Source organism: Ursus arctos, unplaced genomic scaffold (genome assembly GCF_023065955.2).
Source record: "Ursus arctos isolate Adak ecotype North America unplaced genomic scaffold, UrsArc2.0 scaffold_5, whole genome shotgun sequence".
NCBI lineage: Eukaryota > Metazoa > Chordata > Mammalia > Carnivora > Ursidae > Ursus > Ursus arctos.
In genome coordinates, this window is record NW_026623067.1 from 66601779 (window position 1) to 66624005 (window position 22227).

General features: G+C 35.3%; 1 protein-coding gene across 2 annotated transcripts in view; it reads right to left on the minus strand.

Moving 5' to 3' along the window:
* EDIL3 (EGF like repeats and discoidin domains 3) overlaps positions 1-22227 on the minus strand; it is a 398882-nt gene that overhangs the window by 11201 nt on the left and 365454 nt on the right. For both annotated transcript variants that reach the window (XM_044384053.3, XM_026498663.4), the window contains one exon: positions 13238-13393. In XM_044384053.3, coding sequence (XP_044239988.2) covers positions 13238-13393 — 156 coding nt within the window. The remainder of the gene's footprint in view (positions 1-13237; positions 13394-22227) is intronic.

A 22227-nucleotide genomic window follows, 5' to 3' on the forward strand; every position in this document is an offset into this window, starting at 1 on the left:
AAGCTGGTTGGCCGATACTTAATTCTGGACTGGAAAAGAAGGCTGTGATATCTTTCTAAAATCCATTCCTCCTTAGTACTCTGGGGGTTGGGAGTTTTGGGAAAGAGGAGAAAGTGGCACATCTTTGGGAGGATTTTTGAGAATTTTTCACTTCTGGTCTCTCATAGAAGGGCCCAACTGATCCATAGAGATCTGAGATGAAGGGATCTGACTCTCCACAGTAATATCAACCTCTCTATTATGGGTAAGCTGGCATGGATTGTGCCTGTGATTCCCTAGTCCACTGCGAGAGTGACATGTTGAGCTAAGGAACTGCTGAGATCCAACCTAACCAGATGAGAAGGGGAAGGGGCAGGGGACAGGGTAGCCACCTCCATTCCGTCTGTACTATTCTTGCATAGCCTTAACTCCAAGAAGCTGGGGAGCTGGCAACTTCTTATGAAGAGCCAGAAGAACCTCCCTGAGAAATTCATAAGACTTCTGTTAAGTCTTGACCCTGGAGAAAGACAGCGAGAAAAATCAAAGCAAACCTTTCTAACTCTGTTGACTGTTGCCTTTTTTCTCCCAAATTCGATGGCATTTGGAATGCTCAGTTTAAAAGTCATTCAGTAGGTAGGACACACCACCATATTTAACTTCTTTTATGCTGAAAGTCTCCTTAGGAAACAAGAATATTCTAGCAAATATATCGCATAGGATGATTGCTTAAAAAGATTTATGAAACATAAAATATGCCATTCTAAACTGTAGCTATAGATTTAAACTATCTGCTTTCTAGTACTCAAATTTTGACTGCTATAAGAAATATTCCTACAGAACAAAATAGAACTGGAAAATCATCTGCTTTTTAAAGTTATCTATCTATAGGAGATATTACCAAGAGTTGTAGGACAGCAAGACCACCTAATTTTTTTTTTTTTAGTCTAACATCAGAAATGTAGAAATGCCTTTCCTCTTTTCTATAAAAGTACAAAATAGTCTGCTTCTCTAATGAATCCCAACGTTCATCTCAAAATTTCCTAAATCACACTAGGCGTTTTGCGTTGTATCCGAACAATCTGTAGTCTGACTCCACCCCTTCATAGAAGATATTTCAATGATGTGGCAGTAGGGAAATAGGTGTCTGATAATTCCCACCCCACCTTAGGAACCTTTCCCTCACTCCACGTCTCTTTGAAGAGTTTCATCCTATTTTGGTCAGAAATGACTTAGTACAGAGCTAGAAGGATGAATAATAGTAGTGATTTAAGCATTCAGCCATGTGTCTACTAAGCCAGACTGGTCCTGAGGAAGGAACAGTGTCAGGGAGTTGGAGAAGATAATTCTGGAGACGGATGACGAGGTGGCAAAGTGGAATCGCAGACATGAAGCAGGTTGTGAGAGTGTGTGCGTATGTGTGTGTATTTCCCTAGGCGTGGAAGAAACGCATTCTCACTTTATCCTCTCTTCCTTAGGTGTTTTCTCAGGAGAACATCTGGTCTAACTGGAAGATCTAGGAGATCTTTAATGGAGACAGAGTTGCAAGTTATCAGATTTGGTATACACTTACACTAAAAGAATTATTCATTGCTTATGTGAAATTCAAATTTAACAGGATGTGCTGCATTTTTGTTTGCTAAATCTGGCAACCATAAGTAATGAGCATGGAGAATCCTGGCCCTGAGCTGAGCAGATACAAACTCTACTTTGGTCAGAGGAATCCTGGGTCTTTTTGTCTCAATGTGTTGAGGGTATTCTGATTATTCAATTATATTTGACATCAGGAGGAAAAAAAAAGTCACCTTTGCTAATACTTAAAGATATTGGTAAAGTACCAGAAAGAGGAAAAGAAATAATAGTGAAATTTTGCTATGTAAAAGTAACACTTTTTCACTCACTTATGAAGAATGCCTTCCTTTAATTATTATTAACTACTTAACATTTCATCTATCTGTACAAAATTAATTTTATTTCTAGCTTTATTGCAAAGCAGGAAATTAATTCCTGTGTTTGGTCTTCTGGGTATATTTCTATATAAAAACTGTAAAAAAATCCTCCTTTCATGCAGGTACAATCGCTGGATTCATCTTTTATTTTTAAAAATTATCTTTTAATCAGCTTTGTGTCTCAAATTACGCCAGAAGCTTTATAATGATGAGAAATGCATTGCCTCTATAATAAGGGCTCGAAGGGGCTTAGTACAGATGTGTGCCTCGAGAGCCCGCCATACATATAAACATACTTTCTCTTTGAGATTCAACAAAAGGAAGTATATGGGAATCACTGCCCAATGGGTCATTTTATAGGGTGTGGCAGATCCAGAAATCTTTTCATAGTTTCTCATAAACATGGAACTATGACAGGTATCTTTTAATCTTTTTCAGATTTAAACTGTGAAAAGGTGGAAAAGGACTAGAATACTAATTCATTTGGAAAGTTAGAGACTTTTAAATGCTCCACACATTATAATAGCTCACGGTATGATGGTGGAAAGGCATGCGTGCCATATAGAACTGATGTCCTTGAGGATTTTTTCACTTCTAAAATATATTATATTAAGCAGTCAAAATACTAGTTATTTGGTAATTATTTAGACATGAAATGGATTCATATTTTTTGCTGTGTTCTAGCCAATGGTAAATGTGCAGTTCCAGCAATCAGAATAGTGATGTGGTTTTTTCTTTTACTCAGACTGATCAAATGCTCATTTTTGATGTGGGAAACAGAGGCAGAAGAGAAATTATTACATTTCCTTACTGCCTACAGCCCATTGACAAGGCCTTGAAACAGGCAGAGTGACATTCCTCTAGGGACTCAACTGCCTGGGTGTTGACACTTTGCTAAGGGCAAAAGGCAGTCCTAGCCCAAATCGCTCCCCTGCCCCCCCTTCCTGTAAGCCTACTCTAACATATAAAAATTCCTCTAGAAATTTCTTTTATCTCTAAACCCTCCAAGATACCTGATGGCAATCATCGCTCATGCATATGACCCACTGATATACATTGGAAGGGTCTCGTGACTCTGGTTTTATGAGACATTACTAAATGACCCTTTCCCAACAATAGCTAGCCCCCTCAAGGTCCTGGAAACCTTGCTTCCAAATTCCTTTGAGATTTTCACTATCCCTAACAGCCTCCCAATTTGAAAGTATATAATGGGCCACTCCTCATGATCCCAGTACAGCGTTTTCTGCCCATGGGTCCTGTCCCCATGCTTTAATAAAATCACGTTTTTGCACCAAAACCATCTCAAGAATTCTTTCTTGGCCCTCGGCTTCAACATCTTTCCTAACGTCTTTCCTGCATCAGTTTTCATAGTGGGAATGATAACTACCAGATTCACATTAAATAGGGCTCTATTTCTTCTAAAAAATACATTCAAAATTCTTCTCAGTTAAGCTCTCCTGTTCCAGTCAGGTTCATCACTGCCTTTTAATGAGTAATAACACACTTGAATTTTAAACAATTTATCAAAATTTTTTAGCCTTGACCATTCATCAGGACTTTTAATGTGTTAACCTTTTTAATTGATGCCTCGGGTCATAGTCAGGCTAACACTTGATGGTCCCTCAGAGTTAAAATACACCATGACCTAAATAAGAGAATGAGTAATTCTTTTCCATTGAGGAATACTGTCATTATATAATTGTGTCTAATAATATGTAAGTCAAACATAAATATAAATATGAGATTCAGAATTTTCATTGGGGATGTTTTCATTAATTTCTGATCAGTGATGGTGGATTAGGTTGACAAAAATTAAGACATTAAAGTTTTTTGGCATTTGAGCATGAAAAATAAGGCCATAAATGTAATAATAATAATAATATACAGTAATAAAAATTATTTTTAATGAATATTTTACTTCAATAGCATGTTCTATAATATATTTCCTGTGTTTTCCACACTTTTTTTATTCACACAGAAACATCTGTTAACTGGAAAAACTATATGGTTTCAAATTTTAAGGTAGCTTATCAAATTTTCTGGAAACAAAGAAGTTCTTGAGTTTTTAGGACGTAAGATAATTAACACAAAGAAAAAACATATATTCGTCCCTCAACTGCATTTCTCTGCATTGTTTGCTCCTGTCTCCATGGTTAAAAGCAAAACCACAGGCCCCAAATGGCACCAGTTAGGCTGACTTTGTAAACTGGGGCTTCCTAGTTAATCTAGTGCAATTTCAACCTCCTCCAGAAATGCAGTCTTAACTGGTCAGTCAGGAATTTTCTGAGGGGCGCCAATGTGTCTGCCACTGGGCTCTCTCCATGCCCCCCCCCCACCAGAGGAAGATGAAGTAATCCTGTATGATAAGACAGACCCCTTGCTCTGACTCCTAAGGGGAAGCAGCCTTGCCTGCAACAATCCTCTCCTGCTACAAACGTTCTTGCCCCACCCTCTAAAAACCTTCCATTTTGTATAACTCCTCTGAGCTCCCTGTGACTTGCTAGAGGGGTGACGCCTATTCATGAGTCATTTAACAAAGCCAATTAGATCTTCAGATTTACTTGGTTGAATTTTTCTTATTTAACACCTTAAACTTCTATTTTAATGAGAATGGGGTTTTATAGCATCTGCATTGGGATATTAGCTGTCACTAAATAGGAGTCATAGTGGCAGGGCTGTTTTTCTTCCTCCCTGCTCCTAACCCACCCCCAAATTGGTGAGTTTTATGGATTTTGTGTCTAAGGTTTACTTGTTTTTTTCTGCTACCTTATGGTATATGTCCTTAGATCAGCACTCTGCTTTTGTTTTTTGTTTTAAATGTAGATTAAAAAAATCCAAATGCCATCTAAGAAATGTAAAGGCTTCAATGGTCAAAATGAACCATATATTTTCATTGCTTGTCTTTAATATTATAGAATGTAAAATAACATACAAAGAACTTTTTTTTTTTTTGCAACTTCAAAATTGATTCTTGAAGAAAGACAACTAGCTTTATATTGTTGTCTCCAAATAAACTGAATGACTTCTTAATGAGCTCCTTAAGATCAATAGCTTCTGATTGTTCCTGTGGCTAGTCTATCATTCTAGTTTGTCTTTTATCTCCAGCATTTAGCTAGTTACTGGATTCTACAATTATAATTATTTAAGTTACTAACCCTCTTCCTGTTCACCTCCATCCCATAAGCCCCATTTCCTGGTCCTCCCTTCCTTTCCTCGTTGTAAACCTTTACCCTCTATTCAGGAACAAACATCTTTGGGTAGGCAGGACACTTGGAATTCATGTTAAACATGGAAATGGAAATACAGTCCTCCCTGTAGCTGACCTCTGCCCTTCTCTATTTGTGTCTGGACTTGCATCCAGTCTTCTGCCTTGTTTCTGACCCCCAGTCCCCTTGTCACAACTGATTCTGATTGGTGAGGCCACGTTGTGTTGTTCTCTGTGCACCTTAACAATGGCTACCACACTTCTCACTGGTGAAATAGGCTGCTTTCTGAATTTAAATGTGTTCAATGGGATTGTTCTTTCCCATTCCAGCAGGCAGATCTAAGTCTGCAAATGATTTTCACTTTGATAAATCAATTCTTCTACACTGGGTTAGTTCTTGAGATACGGCCTTCTTGGTCAGAGGCCTTAGTAAAATTTACAGGGACTCCATTCTGTTTTTGTCAAAAGCATGAATTACAAAAGGTACATAAAGAATTACAGGATTTCCTTGAACTTTTTAGTTGGTATATGTACTTTTTAGTTGGTATATATAGATTATGGCAATAACTGAGTGTCTTTATTTACATGTTTTTACTAAATATTTTCTCTGCATGTTATCCACCTTCATTCAGTCTTGATGAGCACATCAGCCCCTAACATTGCAGTTTTTTTTCTTTTAATTTCTCAGTTCCGTGAGTTTTTTCGTTTTGCATTAAAAGTGGAATCATGACATTAACTATTATCTCTCTATCAACTCCTGGGCAAGGCTTTTTAATATAATTTCCAGTTAAAAATGGTGGGCTCATCATTGAACTTTACATTCTGCCAAAACAGAAACATTCTCAGGTGGCGTCCTGAATTTGAAAATCTAATAACATCCATATTTATGTGAATACAGGCAATTGTGTATTCTTTATACCAACACATATCCCAGCCAGGTCCCATAATATTGAGTTATGACAAGGAAGAAAGCAGATAAATTTCTAAATAACAGTTGATACCAGATGGTGTTTATTTAAATAACACTGTCCTTATTTTTAGACAATGCTGAAACTGTAGCATTGTTTCCTTAACTTAGTTCCAATTAGGTCACTCACCAAATACCTAAGTAAGTACACTACAGTGACTACATATAAATCTCTGTCATGTAAGGGCACAACACATTTGCAATTTTTGAATCTGAACGCTTTGTGTAGACTCAATTAGTTGTTGGAAACCGCTTTCAGAAAAGCGTCTTTTCTTTCTCTCCCTGCCTTATTTGAAAATACTAACAAGACTCTGAGCGGATGAGACTAATGGTCTCCATGCAAGATTGAGAGACTCTGTTCTTGATCCCATGGCTCGGAAGCATGTGGCTGCTCCACCTTGAAAGACTCATTCATCCTCTTTCACTTCCTCCTGCTAGAATCCTTCTTACCGAATGCCACTGGGGATTCCATTTACTTTACCTCCCAGGGGATCTGCAGGTTCCAAATTTCTCACCCAGGTCAAATTTCAAAAGAGCAGCATGGCTCTGATTACTGATTTGACATCTCCTCTGACCTCTGCCTCACAGATGAGCTGGACTTCCGAGGCTTTAAATATTCAAATTTAATTTCAGCTCCCCAAGAGTGCAGGTTTCAGCAGGAATGAAAGGATACCCTGCAGCATCTGTAATTACTGATTGATTTGAATATATCCCCCAATGCAGATTATGAAGGCTTTGCTAATAAGGACTGGTGACGTTGCTGCCTTTTTTTTTTTTTAATCGAAGTTGAGAAAATAAGGGAAGTAGAGAAAAATCAGGAACTCTTTTTTTTTTTCTATTGCAGAGTTACAGACTTATGAAACGAGCATATTTAATATTGTTATTATTGTTCTTAGATAGCTCTAAGCTTGTCCTACTTGTTTCCTTCAGTTATTTTATCAAACATTACACTTGGTAGGTTATATTTTGAGACTTCAAAATAAGCTGACTGAATCAAAGTTTTTCCACCATTCTCGAGTTCCTTCTTAGGCTATTTCTTTGACCTGCTGTCATATTCAGGTTTCCCCCGAAAACATCCAACACAGAGTAGACAGTAACTGCCTTCAGAATAATACGTGATTGAATGAATATAAATGTCACATCCTTCTAGGTGCTTTCCCACCGCATCTGTGTTCCTAACTACTTAAATCTATTATTTAAATTTAAAATTTGTGTAAAGCTAATACATGTTTACTTGCTGGAGTTCATGAGACAACTGGCAAACATTAAAATCTAAACTTACATTTAAGACATTGATTCATACTGACTTGCACCACTGACAAATGAGAGGACAGACAGTCCTAAAGAATTATAATACATTCCATTCTGACTAGAAAAATACAAAACTACACTCAGTTTCAAAAACTTAAATTTGGTGCCAATTAGAGTCACCTTTCCCACACGTGCTCATTATTCAAATTAGCTGGGGCTTCTGTAAACATTTATTCAAATTAGCTAGAGACTCTGTAAACATTTAGATTCCCAGCTCGTCCCTCTGAGAGTCAGAGGCACAGCCCAGAAATGTGTATTTTTTAATAAGCTCCCCCATGAGTGTTATGATCAGGCAATTTTGGTAACGACAGAATTAGAGAGTTCACCAAGATGTTGCAGGATTGTTCTTGATGAATATGTGGCATCTTTAAGGACCAATAAAATCTTACTGGAAACAGAGTTTTGGATTTTCTTTTATAGAAAATCCAGGGGTAAAACTGCAAATTTTTGATTTATGCTTTTAAAAAAACCTGGACAATTTCAGGGAGGGAGACAGAATATTACCAGCTTCTTTTTTTTCCCCCAAAGAAGAAAGCCCCCATGGTGTGAATTCAGGTTTATTTAAACACCATGACATTATGACTAATATATTGGATGAGAAAATCCATTTTCATTTCTAATTTTTCCATATAAGAACCCTTCCTGAAATTTATTATTGTTTTACTTTGGCTTATAACCTTAAAAATTAAATACTGGAAATGTCTGTCAAATTTTGCAATTTTCCTGCTAACTGCAGTAAAAAAGCAGCTCCAAGAGTATAAAACAAATGTCACTTTCATGAGAGCAAAGGAACATTTGACTTTCAAATAGAAAATGTATCTGAATCCATGGTGTAGAGAAATATAAAAGTTAGTTAAATGTTACAAAATATTGTAGACAAGAAAGAGAAAAATTAGAATGTAGAGATTGTGATGAGACAGTATCATCATGTGCTCCATCATGAAAGATATAATATGGAATTTTGTCAAAAAATAAAGTGCTGGGGCGCCTGGGTGGCTCAGTTGTTAAGCGTCTGGCTTTGGCTCAGGTCATGATCCCAGCGTTCTGGGATCAAGCCCTGCATTGGGCTCCCTGCTCAGCGGGAAGCCTGCTTCTCCCTCTCCCACTCCCCCTGCTTGTGTTCCCTCTCTCACTGCCTCTCTCTGTGTCAAATAAATAAATAAAATCTTTTAAAAAAATAAAATAAAATAAAATAATAAAATAAAATAAAATAATAAAATGCTAAACTAAATTGCAATTCTTATAAAGTCTCTGGGAAGATAGAAACTGACATTTCAGTGAAGAGAACAGGAATTTATTTTTCTTTAATTCACTTTTGGCATAAACACACACACACACACACACACACATACATACACACATATACACTGACACATACATTTAGACACTCCTATGTACATACATACTTTTTCCTTGGCATTGCTTTCCTGAGGCTTAGTCAGTTATGACTAAAGAGAAACAGAAAGGGCATTCACACATTTTTTTAAAAAATTCAGCATTCATACATTTTTAGTATTTCGTTTACACCGCTTGTGGTAAACCTAGAAAATTGTTATTATTTTGAAATTGTTTTTCTGAAGTAATCTTGTTTCTAGATCTATAGCAGACTTCTACACCTACACCCCTAAAATCTATTAGAGCAAGTAGTCAATAAAAACAGAAAGATACAAAAAAGAAATCAGAACAGTTTCTTTGTAAATATTTCCTTTTCAAATGTACATACATAAAACATTTCACAAGCACATGCTTTACCCTGAAACATTCAATTCATGTATACTATTTGTGTGGATGAAAGTTTGTAGTTGAATTTGCATTTGTAAATACTGAAGACTTTCTCCCTTATGGAAAGTAACCATGGAAAACAAGACACAAATAATATTAGGAATCAACAGGAAATAGCCTATTCAGAAAAATTAATTGCTAATTGGGCTTCTGTGAAGAAGAGCACACCTATGAAGAATATATAAAATTATAGGTCAAATACCTGGTAAAAGTAGTAATAACAACAAAGCACAACAATTATTTGGGTATATATACATGTATATTATGATCGGTATATGTATACTTTGGAATATATACATACAGATATGTGTGTCTATAATATATATATACACACACACACATATATGTATATATATAATGCTTATATTTCCAAGTGTTCAAAGAACTTTTGCTCTTCCTTCTTTACATAAAGTATTTCTTTGTTGTAATAGTAATTGCTGTATTCTTATGTACAGTTTATTGGAATTTGTTGTTTTCTTCAGTAATAAATAGTAAACTGATGTAAGGCTTTTCTTCATCATGCTGAATTAGTTATAATACCATAAACAAACTGGCTAAGTTTAATTTTAAAATTACCAGTTACATGGTCTGGGTTTAGCTGATTGTCATATTTATAATATTAAAATGGTTTAATTCTTCAGAAATTTTTATATTGGATAGATGACACTGATTTATTGTCTCACGTAAGAATTCCGGCCTACATCCTTTTCACTGGGTATCAATTTACTCTCATACTTGACCAACCTGCCTAGTGGGAGCTTCTTTCTTTCTTTATGGTAAGACTTACTTGGGGAATGTCAAAATCAAGTGTTGTAATAAATGTGGCTCCTGAATACATGGATTTAGAGCTATGATCTATTTTGTGCTTCTGGAGGTAGGTTTCTGGGGCTCTGCATTAATTTGGAGGTAGACTAATACGTTTAAAATGTATGCTACAAATCCTACAGTAATTACTGCAATAATACAAAAAACGTTATAACAAATAAGTCAACAACAACAAAAAACCCAACTGGAATCATTAAAAAATTCTATTAATCCAAAAGAAGACAGAAAAATAGAAAAAAATGGAAAAGATAGAACAAGTAAGAAAATAAACAGAAAGATGATAGATTTAAATCCAATTATATCAATATTCATATAAAATATAAATGGTTTAAATGCTCTGACTACAAAGCAAAGATAGCAGGATTGGAAAAAAGAGACCCAACTATACGCTGTACAGAAGAAATGCATTTCAAATACAAGGTACAAATGGGTTAAAAGTAAAAGGATGAAAAAAGCACACACCAACATAGCATTAATCAAAAGAAAGCTGAAGTATCTCTACTAATACCAGCAAAGCAGATTCCAGATAAAAAAATATTTCCAGTGATAAAGAAGGTCATTTTCTAATCATAAAGGAGCTATGTGATCAAGTGGACATGACAGTCCTAATTGATCATGCATCTTTTAGCAGAGCTTCAAAATATATCAAGCAAACACTGATATAACAGCAAGAAGAAATTGGGAACACCACAATTACAGCTGGAGATTTCCACATTGCGTTCTCCATAACTGATAGTACAAGTAGACAAAAATCAGTAAGGGTACAGAAAATCTTGGTCAACTTGACAAAAATTTTACATACATTTCAGACAAAGATAATGAAATAAAATGCACTAATACGCAAATGCCTCATCTATTATTGAGGGAAAAATTAAAAAACTATTCATATGTAATCATGAAATCAGATGCTTAACGTAAATGGAGACAAAAAAGTATTTCATCAGTACAATAATTGAACCATATTTTTCTTTATACTTCTTTCCTAAATCAACCTATATAAGGATTTTGCTATTATAGGTATGATTTTTTTTAAAGATTTATTTATTTATTTGAGAGAGGTGGAGGGGGGGCTGTAGGGCAGAAGGAGAGGGAGAGAATTTCAAGAAGACTCCCCACTGAGTAAAGAGCCCCTTACTAGGGCTCAATTCCACAACCCTGAGTTCATGACCTGAGCTGAAACTAAGAGCTGGACATTGAACTGACTGAGCCACCCAGGCGCCCCTAGAGATGTGTTTTTTAGTGAATATGACACTTGGATAATGGATGAGCACACTTACCTATCTTAAAATTAATTTCAAGAGCTATATAATTTATGAAATTTAGAAAGCTTCATTTTATGGAATATATTCTCATTCTCTATGCATCAGAATGCCTACTGTAAAAAAGTGAAGGTAGGAGCTGAAATAGTTATTTGCCATAAATCATGGCAGATATTTGTCTACAGCTCACAATACATTTGAAGACAGTTTTACAAAAACCCTATATCCGTTCAGTCTAAGATGCTATTGATTAGAAAGCATGCCATTATTTTAGGTTCTTCTAGAAAATAATAAATGCTCCCAATTTAATTGCGACATTGTAAGATACAATGATTTCGGAGATGGTAGAATATAAAGTGCGTGTGTGTTCTGAGATGTTAAATGAATGTACCCTGAGATGCTAAATGAGTGTGTTCTGAGATGTTAAAATATACTGGTGCATAATCTAAACCTAAAAACATGTCTCCCCTAAAGTGAATTTTATATGAACTAAATTCAGAGATTGTGTCGACTCACTGGAATAGCCATTCCAGGCTTAGTATTGCTGGGAAAAAGTATCAATTCTCTGTCTTGAATATTTGAAAAAGAAAGATATTCCTGGGGTGCTGGGGTGGCTCAGCTGGTTAAGCATCTACCTTTGGCTCAGGTCATGATCCCAGGGTCCTGGGATTGAGTCCCACATTGGGTTCAGTGGGGAATCTGCTTCTCCCTCTGCCCCTTCCCCTGCTTTTGCTCTCTTTCTCGCGCTCTCTCTCAAATAAATAAAATCTTAAAAAAATTAAAAGATATTCTTAACTTTCTACTGGTTAATAATATGATAAGAGTAAGGGAATAAAAGGGATATGTAAAATGGAAAAAGCCATTACTACCTCAGAAATATTTAACATATAATATTTCTCCCCCAAATCCTTAAACTAAGAAATTGGTTTCTGTTATGTCTTTAGAAAGCTAGAGTTCTTTGCACAAACACTCTAAGCAATGAATGAGTTTCAATTTTATTTGTCCAACTGAGGCTACATTTTAACACCTGAACTAATTAGTTACTGATACGGAACGTGAGCACTTCCATTTTCCGGGGCCCTACAGATATTCAGACCAGGAGATACAATGGAAAGATGTTTAAAGTGGTAAGAACTTTTAGAAGAACAATTAGACAAAATAGAGTGTAGAACTGTATGGTGCAATAATATGTATCTATTACTATAATATTAAAACAGCTTACATGGGTCAAAAAATTAAATCTATGAATTAAAACACAATCAAGGGAACTGATCAGAGAAACATCCTATGTTTAATTGTGATAAACTAGTATAATAGTTAAAATTTGTCCATTTCTAAAATTCTAATTATCAAAGTAATCAAGAAAACATATAATTAAAACATCTTTTAGTTAATTTTTGAAATATCTTTTGCCAAAGAACTTTTTTTCTAATACCAGTAATGTTTTTTAATGGCAAAATTAGGGGCACCTGGGTAGCTCAGTTGGTTGAGCACCTGACTTGGTTTCAGCTCAGGTCATGATCTCAGGGTCATGAGATCAAGCCCCGTGCTGGGCTCCACGGTCAGCGAGGAGTCAGCCCGAGATTCTCTCCCTCTCCCTCTCCCTCTGTGCCTTACCCCACTCCCATGCATGTGCGCTCTCTCTTTCTAAAATTAAATACATAAAATCTTTTAAAAAAGTAAAATTCATAGAGGCAAGTATTCAAACAATAACTATTTACATGTGTTTTGTGACAAATTATTCAAGCTTCTATTAGGTTTATAAAATATAAGCAAATTTTACTTAGCTGGATCTTAGAAAATTGATAATATGGAAAATGTTAAAGCTTTTTATTTAACATACATTTTTCACTTGTATATAGCTATTATTTTTAATACATATGTATAAGTAGTTCATTCAATCAAACTTGGATTCAGTTTGGTCCTCCATTTCTGCCTGTTCTAAACCACTCAGATCACTTACCTTATCTTTCCTTTGCTTTTCATCCTGATATACAGTCCAGTGTTCTCCATCATTGCTGTAAGCTAGTTTGTAGGAGCCTACGAACTGTACATGACCAAAATCTTTAGCTCCTTGTGTAATGATGCCAGTTACTTTGGTAGGGACCAGAAGGTCCACCTAAAAAAAAGGAAAAGATATAATTTAAATGCCACAATAGAGTCCATTATAAATCAGCAAGTCTCCTGAATTCAGGAGATTAAGTAATATACATGCTAAAGCCAAAAATACACTGCTTGTTTGAATTTTGAAACTGATGACTAAGTCTATTACTGGTTTATAACTTTGATTTTGCCACTAGATAAGTTTAGTTGAAAACCTGAATAACTATTTTGACCATTTTAAAATAAAGTGATGGTCATTTCAGTCTACTAATCAATTTTATATTAAACTGATTCATCTAGCTGTGCAGTTTTGTGCCACTAAGTTACTACAGAGCTAGCAAGGCTCACCTTCTTGAGATGATTATTATTTTCCAGAGCTTGTGCTTATAATTCAATTTGCTGATTTTGCTGGTCAATTCAATAATAATAAAAATAAAACTATAGTTGTGTACACATCAGGAATAAAAATGATATTGCATGTATCACAGTTAAACATTAAATAAAAAGCCAACATTATTTTCATGAATTTTAATCAGCTCAGGAATATATAATTGAGAAATAGTAATCGTTGTCCAATGAAAATCTCTCTTAGAAAATTACAATCCTTAAAATGTTGAGGAAGAAGTCAGGCATTCTTCAAAAATGAAGAAGGATTAAAGTATGTAGCCATGACTTGTGGGATCTGTGTTCGTGATGTGTTTGTTCCTACAAAATATGTGCTTATAAAACCACAGAACCATGGTGAACTGGTAAGCATTAATCAAGATGTAATTGAAACGCAAAAGAAAGGATTGATATTTATGAAAAAAGAGTGCATAACTCTGAATAATTTAGTATAATTCTTCTTTGTTCTCTAATTCATGAAGCTTTTCTTATGATGTGAATTTAAACAAAATGTAGGAATCTTTGTTTTCCTTGTGGACAATTCTTATAAGACCTTTACCTTTAGGTTTATTGAAGTTCCTTGATCTACAGCTTCCTCTCTCCTTCCACAATAGCCACCTATTTCCTCCTACTTCCTATGACTAATTGCCCTGCTTACATCCTTGATCTTATCATCTTTTGCTGTCATGATCCCATGTGTGACCTTGGTGGCTTTCAACCACTGTGTCCTTTTGTTTCTATTTCAGGTTCTCCATCCTGTGCGATGTATGTAGCCACAAATAGACAGTCATGGGTCAGATACAGTCCATGAATGAAAAGAGAGCTAGAAAGAATGCACCGAATAGACCATATTTAATGACTGTATTTAGATGCTCTTCAATACAGATATGAAAAAATTCCCAGTGTTTCACAGCCTAGGAATATTTCTTTAAAAAAAGTCATAGGGGCTTTTGAACACTTTTTGGACCATACTTTAATTAAAGACATTAGACTCAAACTGGACAATGATTAAGACAGAAAACTACCTTTAACGCTTTATTAAAACATTTTAGAAAGCCTATCAAAAACTACAAAATACTTCTGTTTTTGCTATTTCCCAAACATGTATTATATCATCTAAAATATCTTATCTGTCCCACAGTGATGCAAGATGGCAGAATTATGATACCTGGGAAGGAAACTGTTGCTGCCTCATACACACTATACTGAGTGTTTTCTTATATGTCCTCACTGAATCCTCTCAACAGCCCTGTACAGTAACTTTGAGATGAGGAAACAGATGCCTAATATAGCATGATGTGTGATCGAAAGATAACTAGTGAGTAAAGGGAGGACCCTAGATTCAAATCCATCTTTCTGAATCAAAGTTCCACCAATCATATAAATTCTCACTCAATGATTTCTTTCCGTTCTTTGTGACTATTGCAGAAATTTCTGAAGAATCTCAAAGCTTCCTCACCATACTCATCAAACTTACAGCAACTCTAAGCCCCAAACCAAACCAATCCTGGCTTTACAAGACAAGAAGAAACCTGTGTTTTAACATGAATTTCATCTCTGTTCTTCCCCTGTCCAGAGTTAAAAATATGGATTGCTTTTGTTGTCCTAAATCCAAATAGAATTGCGCAGAGACACCTAGGCATAGCCACTGCTCTTCAAAATGCTCCTAATGTTGCTGACACTCAATTAATGGGCAAAAACCTTACAGTATTCTGAGTCTCAAACTGTCACCAAGAATATGAACACTTCTAAGGCTGGATTCTTCAGTCCCTAAACGTCTATGAGTCTTTAGCTAAGATGACACAATGAAGAGTCTTATAGCATATCTCTTTTTCTGTGCTATTTCTTAAAGTCAGCTGGGTTTCCTGCTGGGTGGAGATGTTTTCTCCTTAAGTTGTGTGTCTTGGCTCTTTCTAACAGATATGTTTTTCTCCCACTCTAACTGCTCCCCTTCTCCAGTTTTTTTTTTTTTAACTAGAAATGTTTTTCTTTTTTGTTCCAGTTAAGTCAACTTCTCTACTTAAATAGTCAGCAATCTGTTTCAAGCTGGATTTTGTCCTAAAATTTGCTACATTAAACTTAGAATACCAGGCCTAAGCAAACCTCTTTTAGTGTAAAAATAATCAGCATCCCACACTTAACACTAAAGCTCTGCAACAGGACATGTAGAGATCCCAGTCTGGGACACACTCACAGACATGTCACTCTCTTCTTCAGGATGACCCCAGAAAAGCTCATTCTGCTGGATCTATGCTTACAGTTGGCCCATACGTACTTTGCCTTCTTACAGATCTTCTGAGTTAAAGTTGTACCGAAAACATGCTGGACAAAATGCCTTCAGCTGTTTTAGATAGACCCTCACCTCCCAAGGTTTGGCTCAAAGACAGCAGGTTATTTAGGGCACTGAGCTGGCATGTGGGTAGACATTTGGCTTAGTGACGGCACTTCATATCTGGATCTGTATTAAATGTGCCTTACATGTAATAGTCCCTCAATAAAGGTCTTGCTGGATTGAGCTAAAACTACTTCCTAAGTATGTTCCATGGACAAGAACCAACCACGGCTAAGGATGCCACAAGGTACCAGAGCAGAAAATGCCAGCTGTTTTTCTCTTGTTTTTCTATATCGGATAACATCACTGGTCAAGGAAGCACAGTGTTACAGTGGTGCCAACCAGTTTTTACTGCGAAAGGCAACTAGTTAAAAATTCACTCCGATCTTCTGATCATGAGAGGCAGTCTACTGCAGAAGAGCTGGATGGTCTGGGTTCCCAAAATGGCTCTGCCTTACTGGCTATATGCCCTTGGACAGGCTGCTTGACTTCTCCACATCTCAATTTCCTCATCTGAAAAATGAAGATAACAATCCTCATAGGATTTTATGAGGATTAGATGAATTAGTATTTACTAAGTGTGTAAGACAACAGACTATAGTATAGTAATAACTATGCAACAGACTATAGTAAGGGCTTTGTAAGAATTTGATAAGAACAAAACAATAAATAAATCTGGGAGAATAATCTATTATCAGTCTCAGCTTGTTATTAGAAACATAAACATGGAATCTGGGAAATGGGGTGGCCAGACTGTCCTAGAAGCAACTTCTGGATCATAGTAAATTTTGGTCATCTTCTCAGGTTGTATACAAAGACAGTCATTTCATCTTAAAGTAGAGAAAATTTGAAGCACTGAAATTCCCATTTATGGGTGAAATGGCTTACTAAAAATACTATAATTTTATGGAATTTTATATATCCCCATTTGAGTATTAAGATTATATTACAACAGGGAAGTGGTTCCAAAATAATACCAGAAGAGGGAATTAGATTCCAAATTACAGTGAGTGATTTATTTTCCTTTAATTACATGAGTAAAAAAAGAGGGATGCATATACAGAGAGGCTCAAATGGTATGTGAGTGAAGAAAAAAGTATTGCAGGAGGGTTATGTAGGAATGCAACTCTTTTGTTGTAAAACGTCCTGTAATTTTTTAGTAAGCATAATTATTTTTAGAGTGTCTAACTTAGGAAAACTGTAGAACAACTAAGAGCATCTGTTTGAGAAAGGTCTAGATAAATGACATTTCAGATGTCTGCATCACACCCTGACAGATGGCTCCCTGGAAGGGCAGACTAGGAAAGTCAGCTGATTTTCACAGAGATGTTCTTAAAGGGGTGAGTAAAAGGAAGAGTGATACAGATAAACAAGTGTGCAAGAAAAGTGAAAAGAAAAAAAAAAAGACCAAAGAGATTTATCACAGAAATATGCAACACAGCTGTATCTAAAATGCTCTAGCATTTGCCTTTCTGTCATATCAGTTATTTTGAATGACATATTTTGTAACTTCATAGAGCTTTGTAATATTAACTCATTGAAGAGAAGTAACTTTGAAGCTAATATAATTATATAGTATTTAAAAATCAAATTATGGGTAAAATGTTTAGACAACATTTTGGTTTCAATAAAGAATTTTTTTTGCCATAACATTACATAATACAATTATACGTAATCCTAGCTCCATTTAAGGCACATCAGTCACTGTTGTTGGTATTTGAACAATATTGTTGGTTATCAGATGTTGGTAACACTTTCAGTGCATATTTGTAGGCCAACTAGTTAATGTGATCAACTCAATATGCAATATTATCTGATACGATCTAGTAGCTCTAAGGTCACAGGTTCAGTATTCTTAAAATATTATACCCTGTATATTCATTTCATCACTCACTATTGCTTTCCTCCTCTCTTTACTGAAAAAGTTTAAGTTTCTAATAATATTTTAAAATATTTAATATAGCAATTACTTTTTCCATATTGAACTTTGCAGCTATGAGCACTAACACAAAAAATTATACCATAAAATAACCTTTCAAAGGATAGAGGCACTTTTCTGTTTTATTGGTGTTTTATAGTATGCCTTTTACATGTAAAACCCATATAACACACGTAGGGCCCCATAAACAAGCTTCGTAAGCTTAGGTGATCATTCAGGAGTATGTTTTGTAGGACACCTGGCATAGAGCAGACATTACAAATATCTAGGCATCATCTGCCTTGGATTCGAAATTGAGGAAATTCCGTACTTAACAGTTAACCTGCAATTATAACATGAACAATGCTCCAGGTAAACCTGAGCTATACCCCGTGATTGCTGTCAGCTCATGACTACTAACATTTTAGAAGAGTTCATGTAGAATCATGCAAGCAGTTCAAGTGCATGTTTTAACTGAGGATGGGAGATAGCATAACTATGCATAATTTATATTTAATAATTTTATTTTAATAATCTTTCTTATGAAAGGAATACATGCTATGAAGAAAAATTGAGGAACACAGAAAGAGTAGAAAACAACTCTCTCACTATCAGATACAATCAATGCTTTTTACTCACCCTAAACATGGGCTTTTTAGACAAATTTGTTGTACTTGGCATTTGATTGGTTACCAGGTGTTGGTTGCACTTTTAGTCTGCATTTGCAGGTCAATTATTCTTTTCTCCACTTAGTATTTTATCAGTAATTCTCTATGTCAATAAACTATTTTTAAGACTTTTTTTTTTTTTGCCACAACACACCGTGTTAAAGATTTGCTGCGATCAACTATTTACTATAAAACATTTACTCCTCGCTGTACTCTCAACATTTTTCTATTAAAATTAATACTCTAAAAAAATCCTAGTCCTTTCATTTGGCCACATATCTCATTTATATGGGATAAATTCATAGAATTAAGATTATTTGGTCAAAGGATGTGAAAAATAGATGCATTTTCTAAAGATAAACAATAAACACTCATTATGAAAATTTCAGGTGGTGAAAGAGATAGAGGGAATTCAGATAACATAACCTATAATTTTATTATCCAGAGTTGATTCCTGTTGACCTCTTGATATTCATAGTTGCAGATTTTGTATTCCCATATATCTTCAAAAAATAAACTCACAGTATACCTGTTGCTTTATAACTTGCATTTTTTCACTTACTGTGGATATTTTTACATATAAATAACAATAATAATGTGTAATGGCTGTGTAGTATTCTCTATTTATGGATATATGAATGAATATGAAAATTATGTAACCAGTCCCCTATTGACATTCCTTTAACTTGTTTCCAATTCTTTTTCATCATTAAAAACCTAGAATGAACTCCCATGTTCATATCTTTGCTTGTTGGTGCAGCTATTGCTTTACTGGCAATAAAGACCTGCCATTTGAAATGTGCTATACATTGTTGCCTTTGTCTCCAGAAAGATTATACACTTGCAGTACATGATAATTTTTTCTCTACATACCCACTAATCCCATTTTATAAAATTTTACATCTTGATAATAGAAAAATGGCATTTTTACATTTAATGTATGTAAATTGTGATAAATGGCATTTAATTTACATTCTCCTAATTGTTTAGTCTAACTAATAATATATACATATAGTCTTTTTAATGTTCTTTATTAGCTACTGGATTAGAGGCTTTCTTGTAGGCTTTAAGAATTATGTATTTACGTAGCATCAATATTGGTTTCTATTATACTCATTGCATTTTTTCCTAATTTGCTATGTCATTTAATCTTATGTTTGACACAAAAGTTTTAAATTTTCCTATACTTAAATTTACTGATCATTCCGTTTGTGATTGCATATTTTTGTATGCTTAAAAAAAAGTCAATTAAATCAGTTAAATATGATCTATGTGTTTTCCTGTAATTTCCTATGGGTTTTCCTTCTGTGTTTTCTTTCGACATCTAAACGATCTTGGCTTTATGGATATATATATGATGTGACAAAAAGTTCATACTTAATTTTTCATAAGAATGTAATTTTCTCAACACTTTTTCTCAAATAATCCACTTCTTTTTGGTGTTTGTTTTTTCTCCCTACCTGGTTGATGGTTACAAGGTTTGCTCTTTAGTTTTGAAATTAACACTACTAATGACAGTGTCATCATCATATACCAGGATATATCTTGGTGACAGTCTCTTTGGCATTGCTTTAGGATGGATAATCAAGTGTGTCTGGGTCCATTCAAGCTGTAGACTAATTTCTGGGGGAGGGAGGTATGGTCAAAAGGTTTTCTTGTTTTCTAGTTTACAATGCTGCTTTTGCTTCTTTTGGTTCCTCCCAATAGAAGGTCAGTTATCCAAAGATGGGATCTTTCTTTGCTTCTGATTTTTCTTATTTATATTATTTTCTCACTCATAATTTTCATTTTTAATTATTCTCCTTTGCATTCTCAGAGTTTCTCCATTTTATCCTCAATACTATGAATTTTATTTTTGATAATGCAATTTCTACTACTAAATTTTAAAATTTCCTTGACATACATTATTAAGATACTGCCTTCATCTCTGCATCCATCTCATCCTCTCTATTATTCACAGAGAAAATTCCTTTAAATATATTCTAGTAATCCATTGTTTTGGTAGAAAATTTTCTACTTTTATAATTTCTCTTCATACCTTTAGAATAATTCCTGTCCTTCTGTTGTTCTACATTTTAAAAAATAAGCCCTATATCACCTTGTTTTATTTTCCTTTACTTGAACAGAGAGAGGACAGTCCTGATGTCTGCCCAGCGCACTGCTCACAAGGCTTTCCCTTTGCCTCTCGCTGTCTATTAGGCAGTCGTGGGAATTCTCTTTCTGACCTTCAGATATCAACACGGCCCTGTCCTTTTTACCAATGCCTAGGAGACATTTAGGCTGAGCACCTTAGTTAGTCTGAAGGGACAAGCCTCTCCTGCTCCTGCTGTTTTTCCTCTGAATATAGGAAGGGTAACTTATTTTCTTAATAATTCAAAATCCAAAGAACTCTCTCGTCAAATATAAAACTACAGGGGCAGGCAACTTGGTCTCTGTTGTTCACCATGGACCTGGCATATATAAGGTGTTTCAATAAATACATGGTGAACAGGGGCGCCTGGGTGGCTCAGTCGTTAAGCGTCTGCCTTCAGCTCAGGGTGTGATCCCGGCGTTGTGGGATCGAGCCCCACATCAGGCTCCTCCTCTATGAGCCTGCTTCTTCCTCTCCCACTCCTCCTGCTTGTGTTCCCTCTCTCACTGGCTGTCTCTCTCTCTCTCTGGCAAATAAATACAAAAAATCTTAAAATAAATAAATAAATAAATACATGGTGAACAAATTGTTTCTTTTTTAGGATTCAACGAGCTAACACGTAGTCAACATGAATTCCACTCCACTTTGCCAGGTTTGTATTCCAGGGCAAATGGGTGTGATGGGACATTGGGAGGTAGAGCAGTGGCCACAACATACAGTTTCTGGTTGTAGTACAGTGACCATTGGGCCCTCCAGACCTCAGGGCAGGCTCTGGGTCTTGACCGCCTCTGTTCTGATTTAATGTTGGAATCCACACACTGTAGTTACAGGGGACTCTGCCCAGGGCCTGGAATATCATCGATGGCTGGGCCTACATTTGTATGCGTACTTCGTGGGTGAGGGAAGGGAATCAAAGGCTGCAGCAGAAGTTGAATGAGTTTCCTCATAAGCTCAACATAGGAGCACTTAAAATCAGGCTTGCTCTCTCAGCTCCAGAGAAACCTTCCAAATGTAGTTCCCAGGAAAAGGTTGGAGAAAAGTCAACCGGGCTTCACCAAAGCTCTCTGTGTAAATGAGAGTCCATCTATCAAGATTTTCTCATTAAATCTCAAACAAGTTTAAAAGACAAAAGCACCAAAACTATAAATATGTTAGGATTAATAAAATATAAAGCCTGAATCTAATGCCTTTGTATTGATTTACTTAAATCATGACATATAAAGGGAAAATAAGGTGATACTCTTTCTCTTTTTTAATGAGTAGACCTCTGTAATACTGTATATACATTTTATTTTTGGAATTGTTTTGCAAACCATACCCTCGAACAATTATAGTTAGAAGTAACTAAAATTTAAAAAAGTGAAGTAACTAAAATTGACATCAAGTTAACAGGTAATATATGATGGATGGATATATG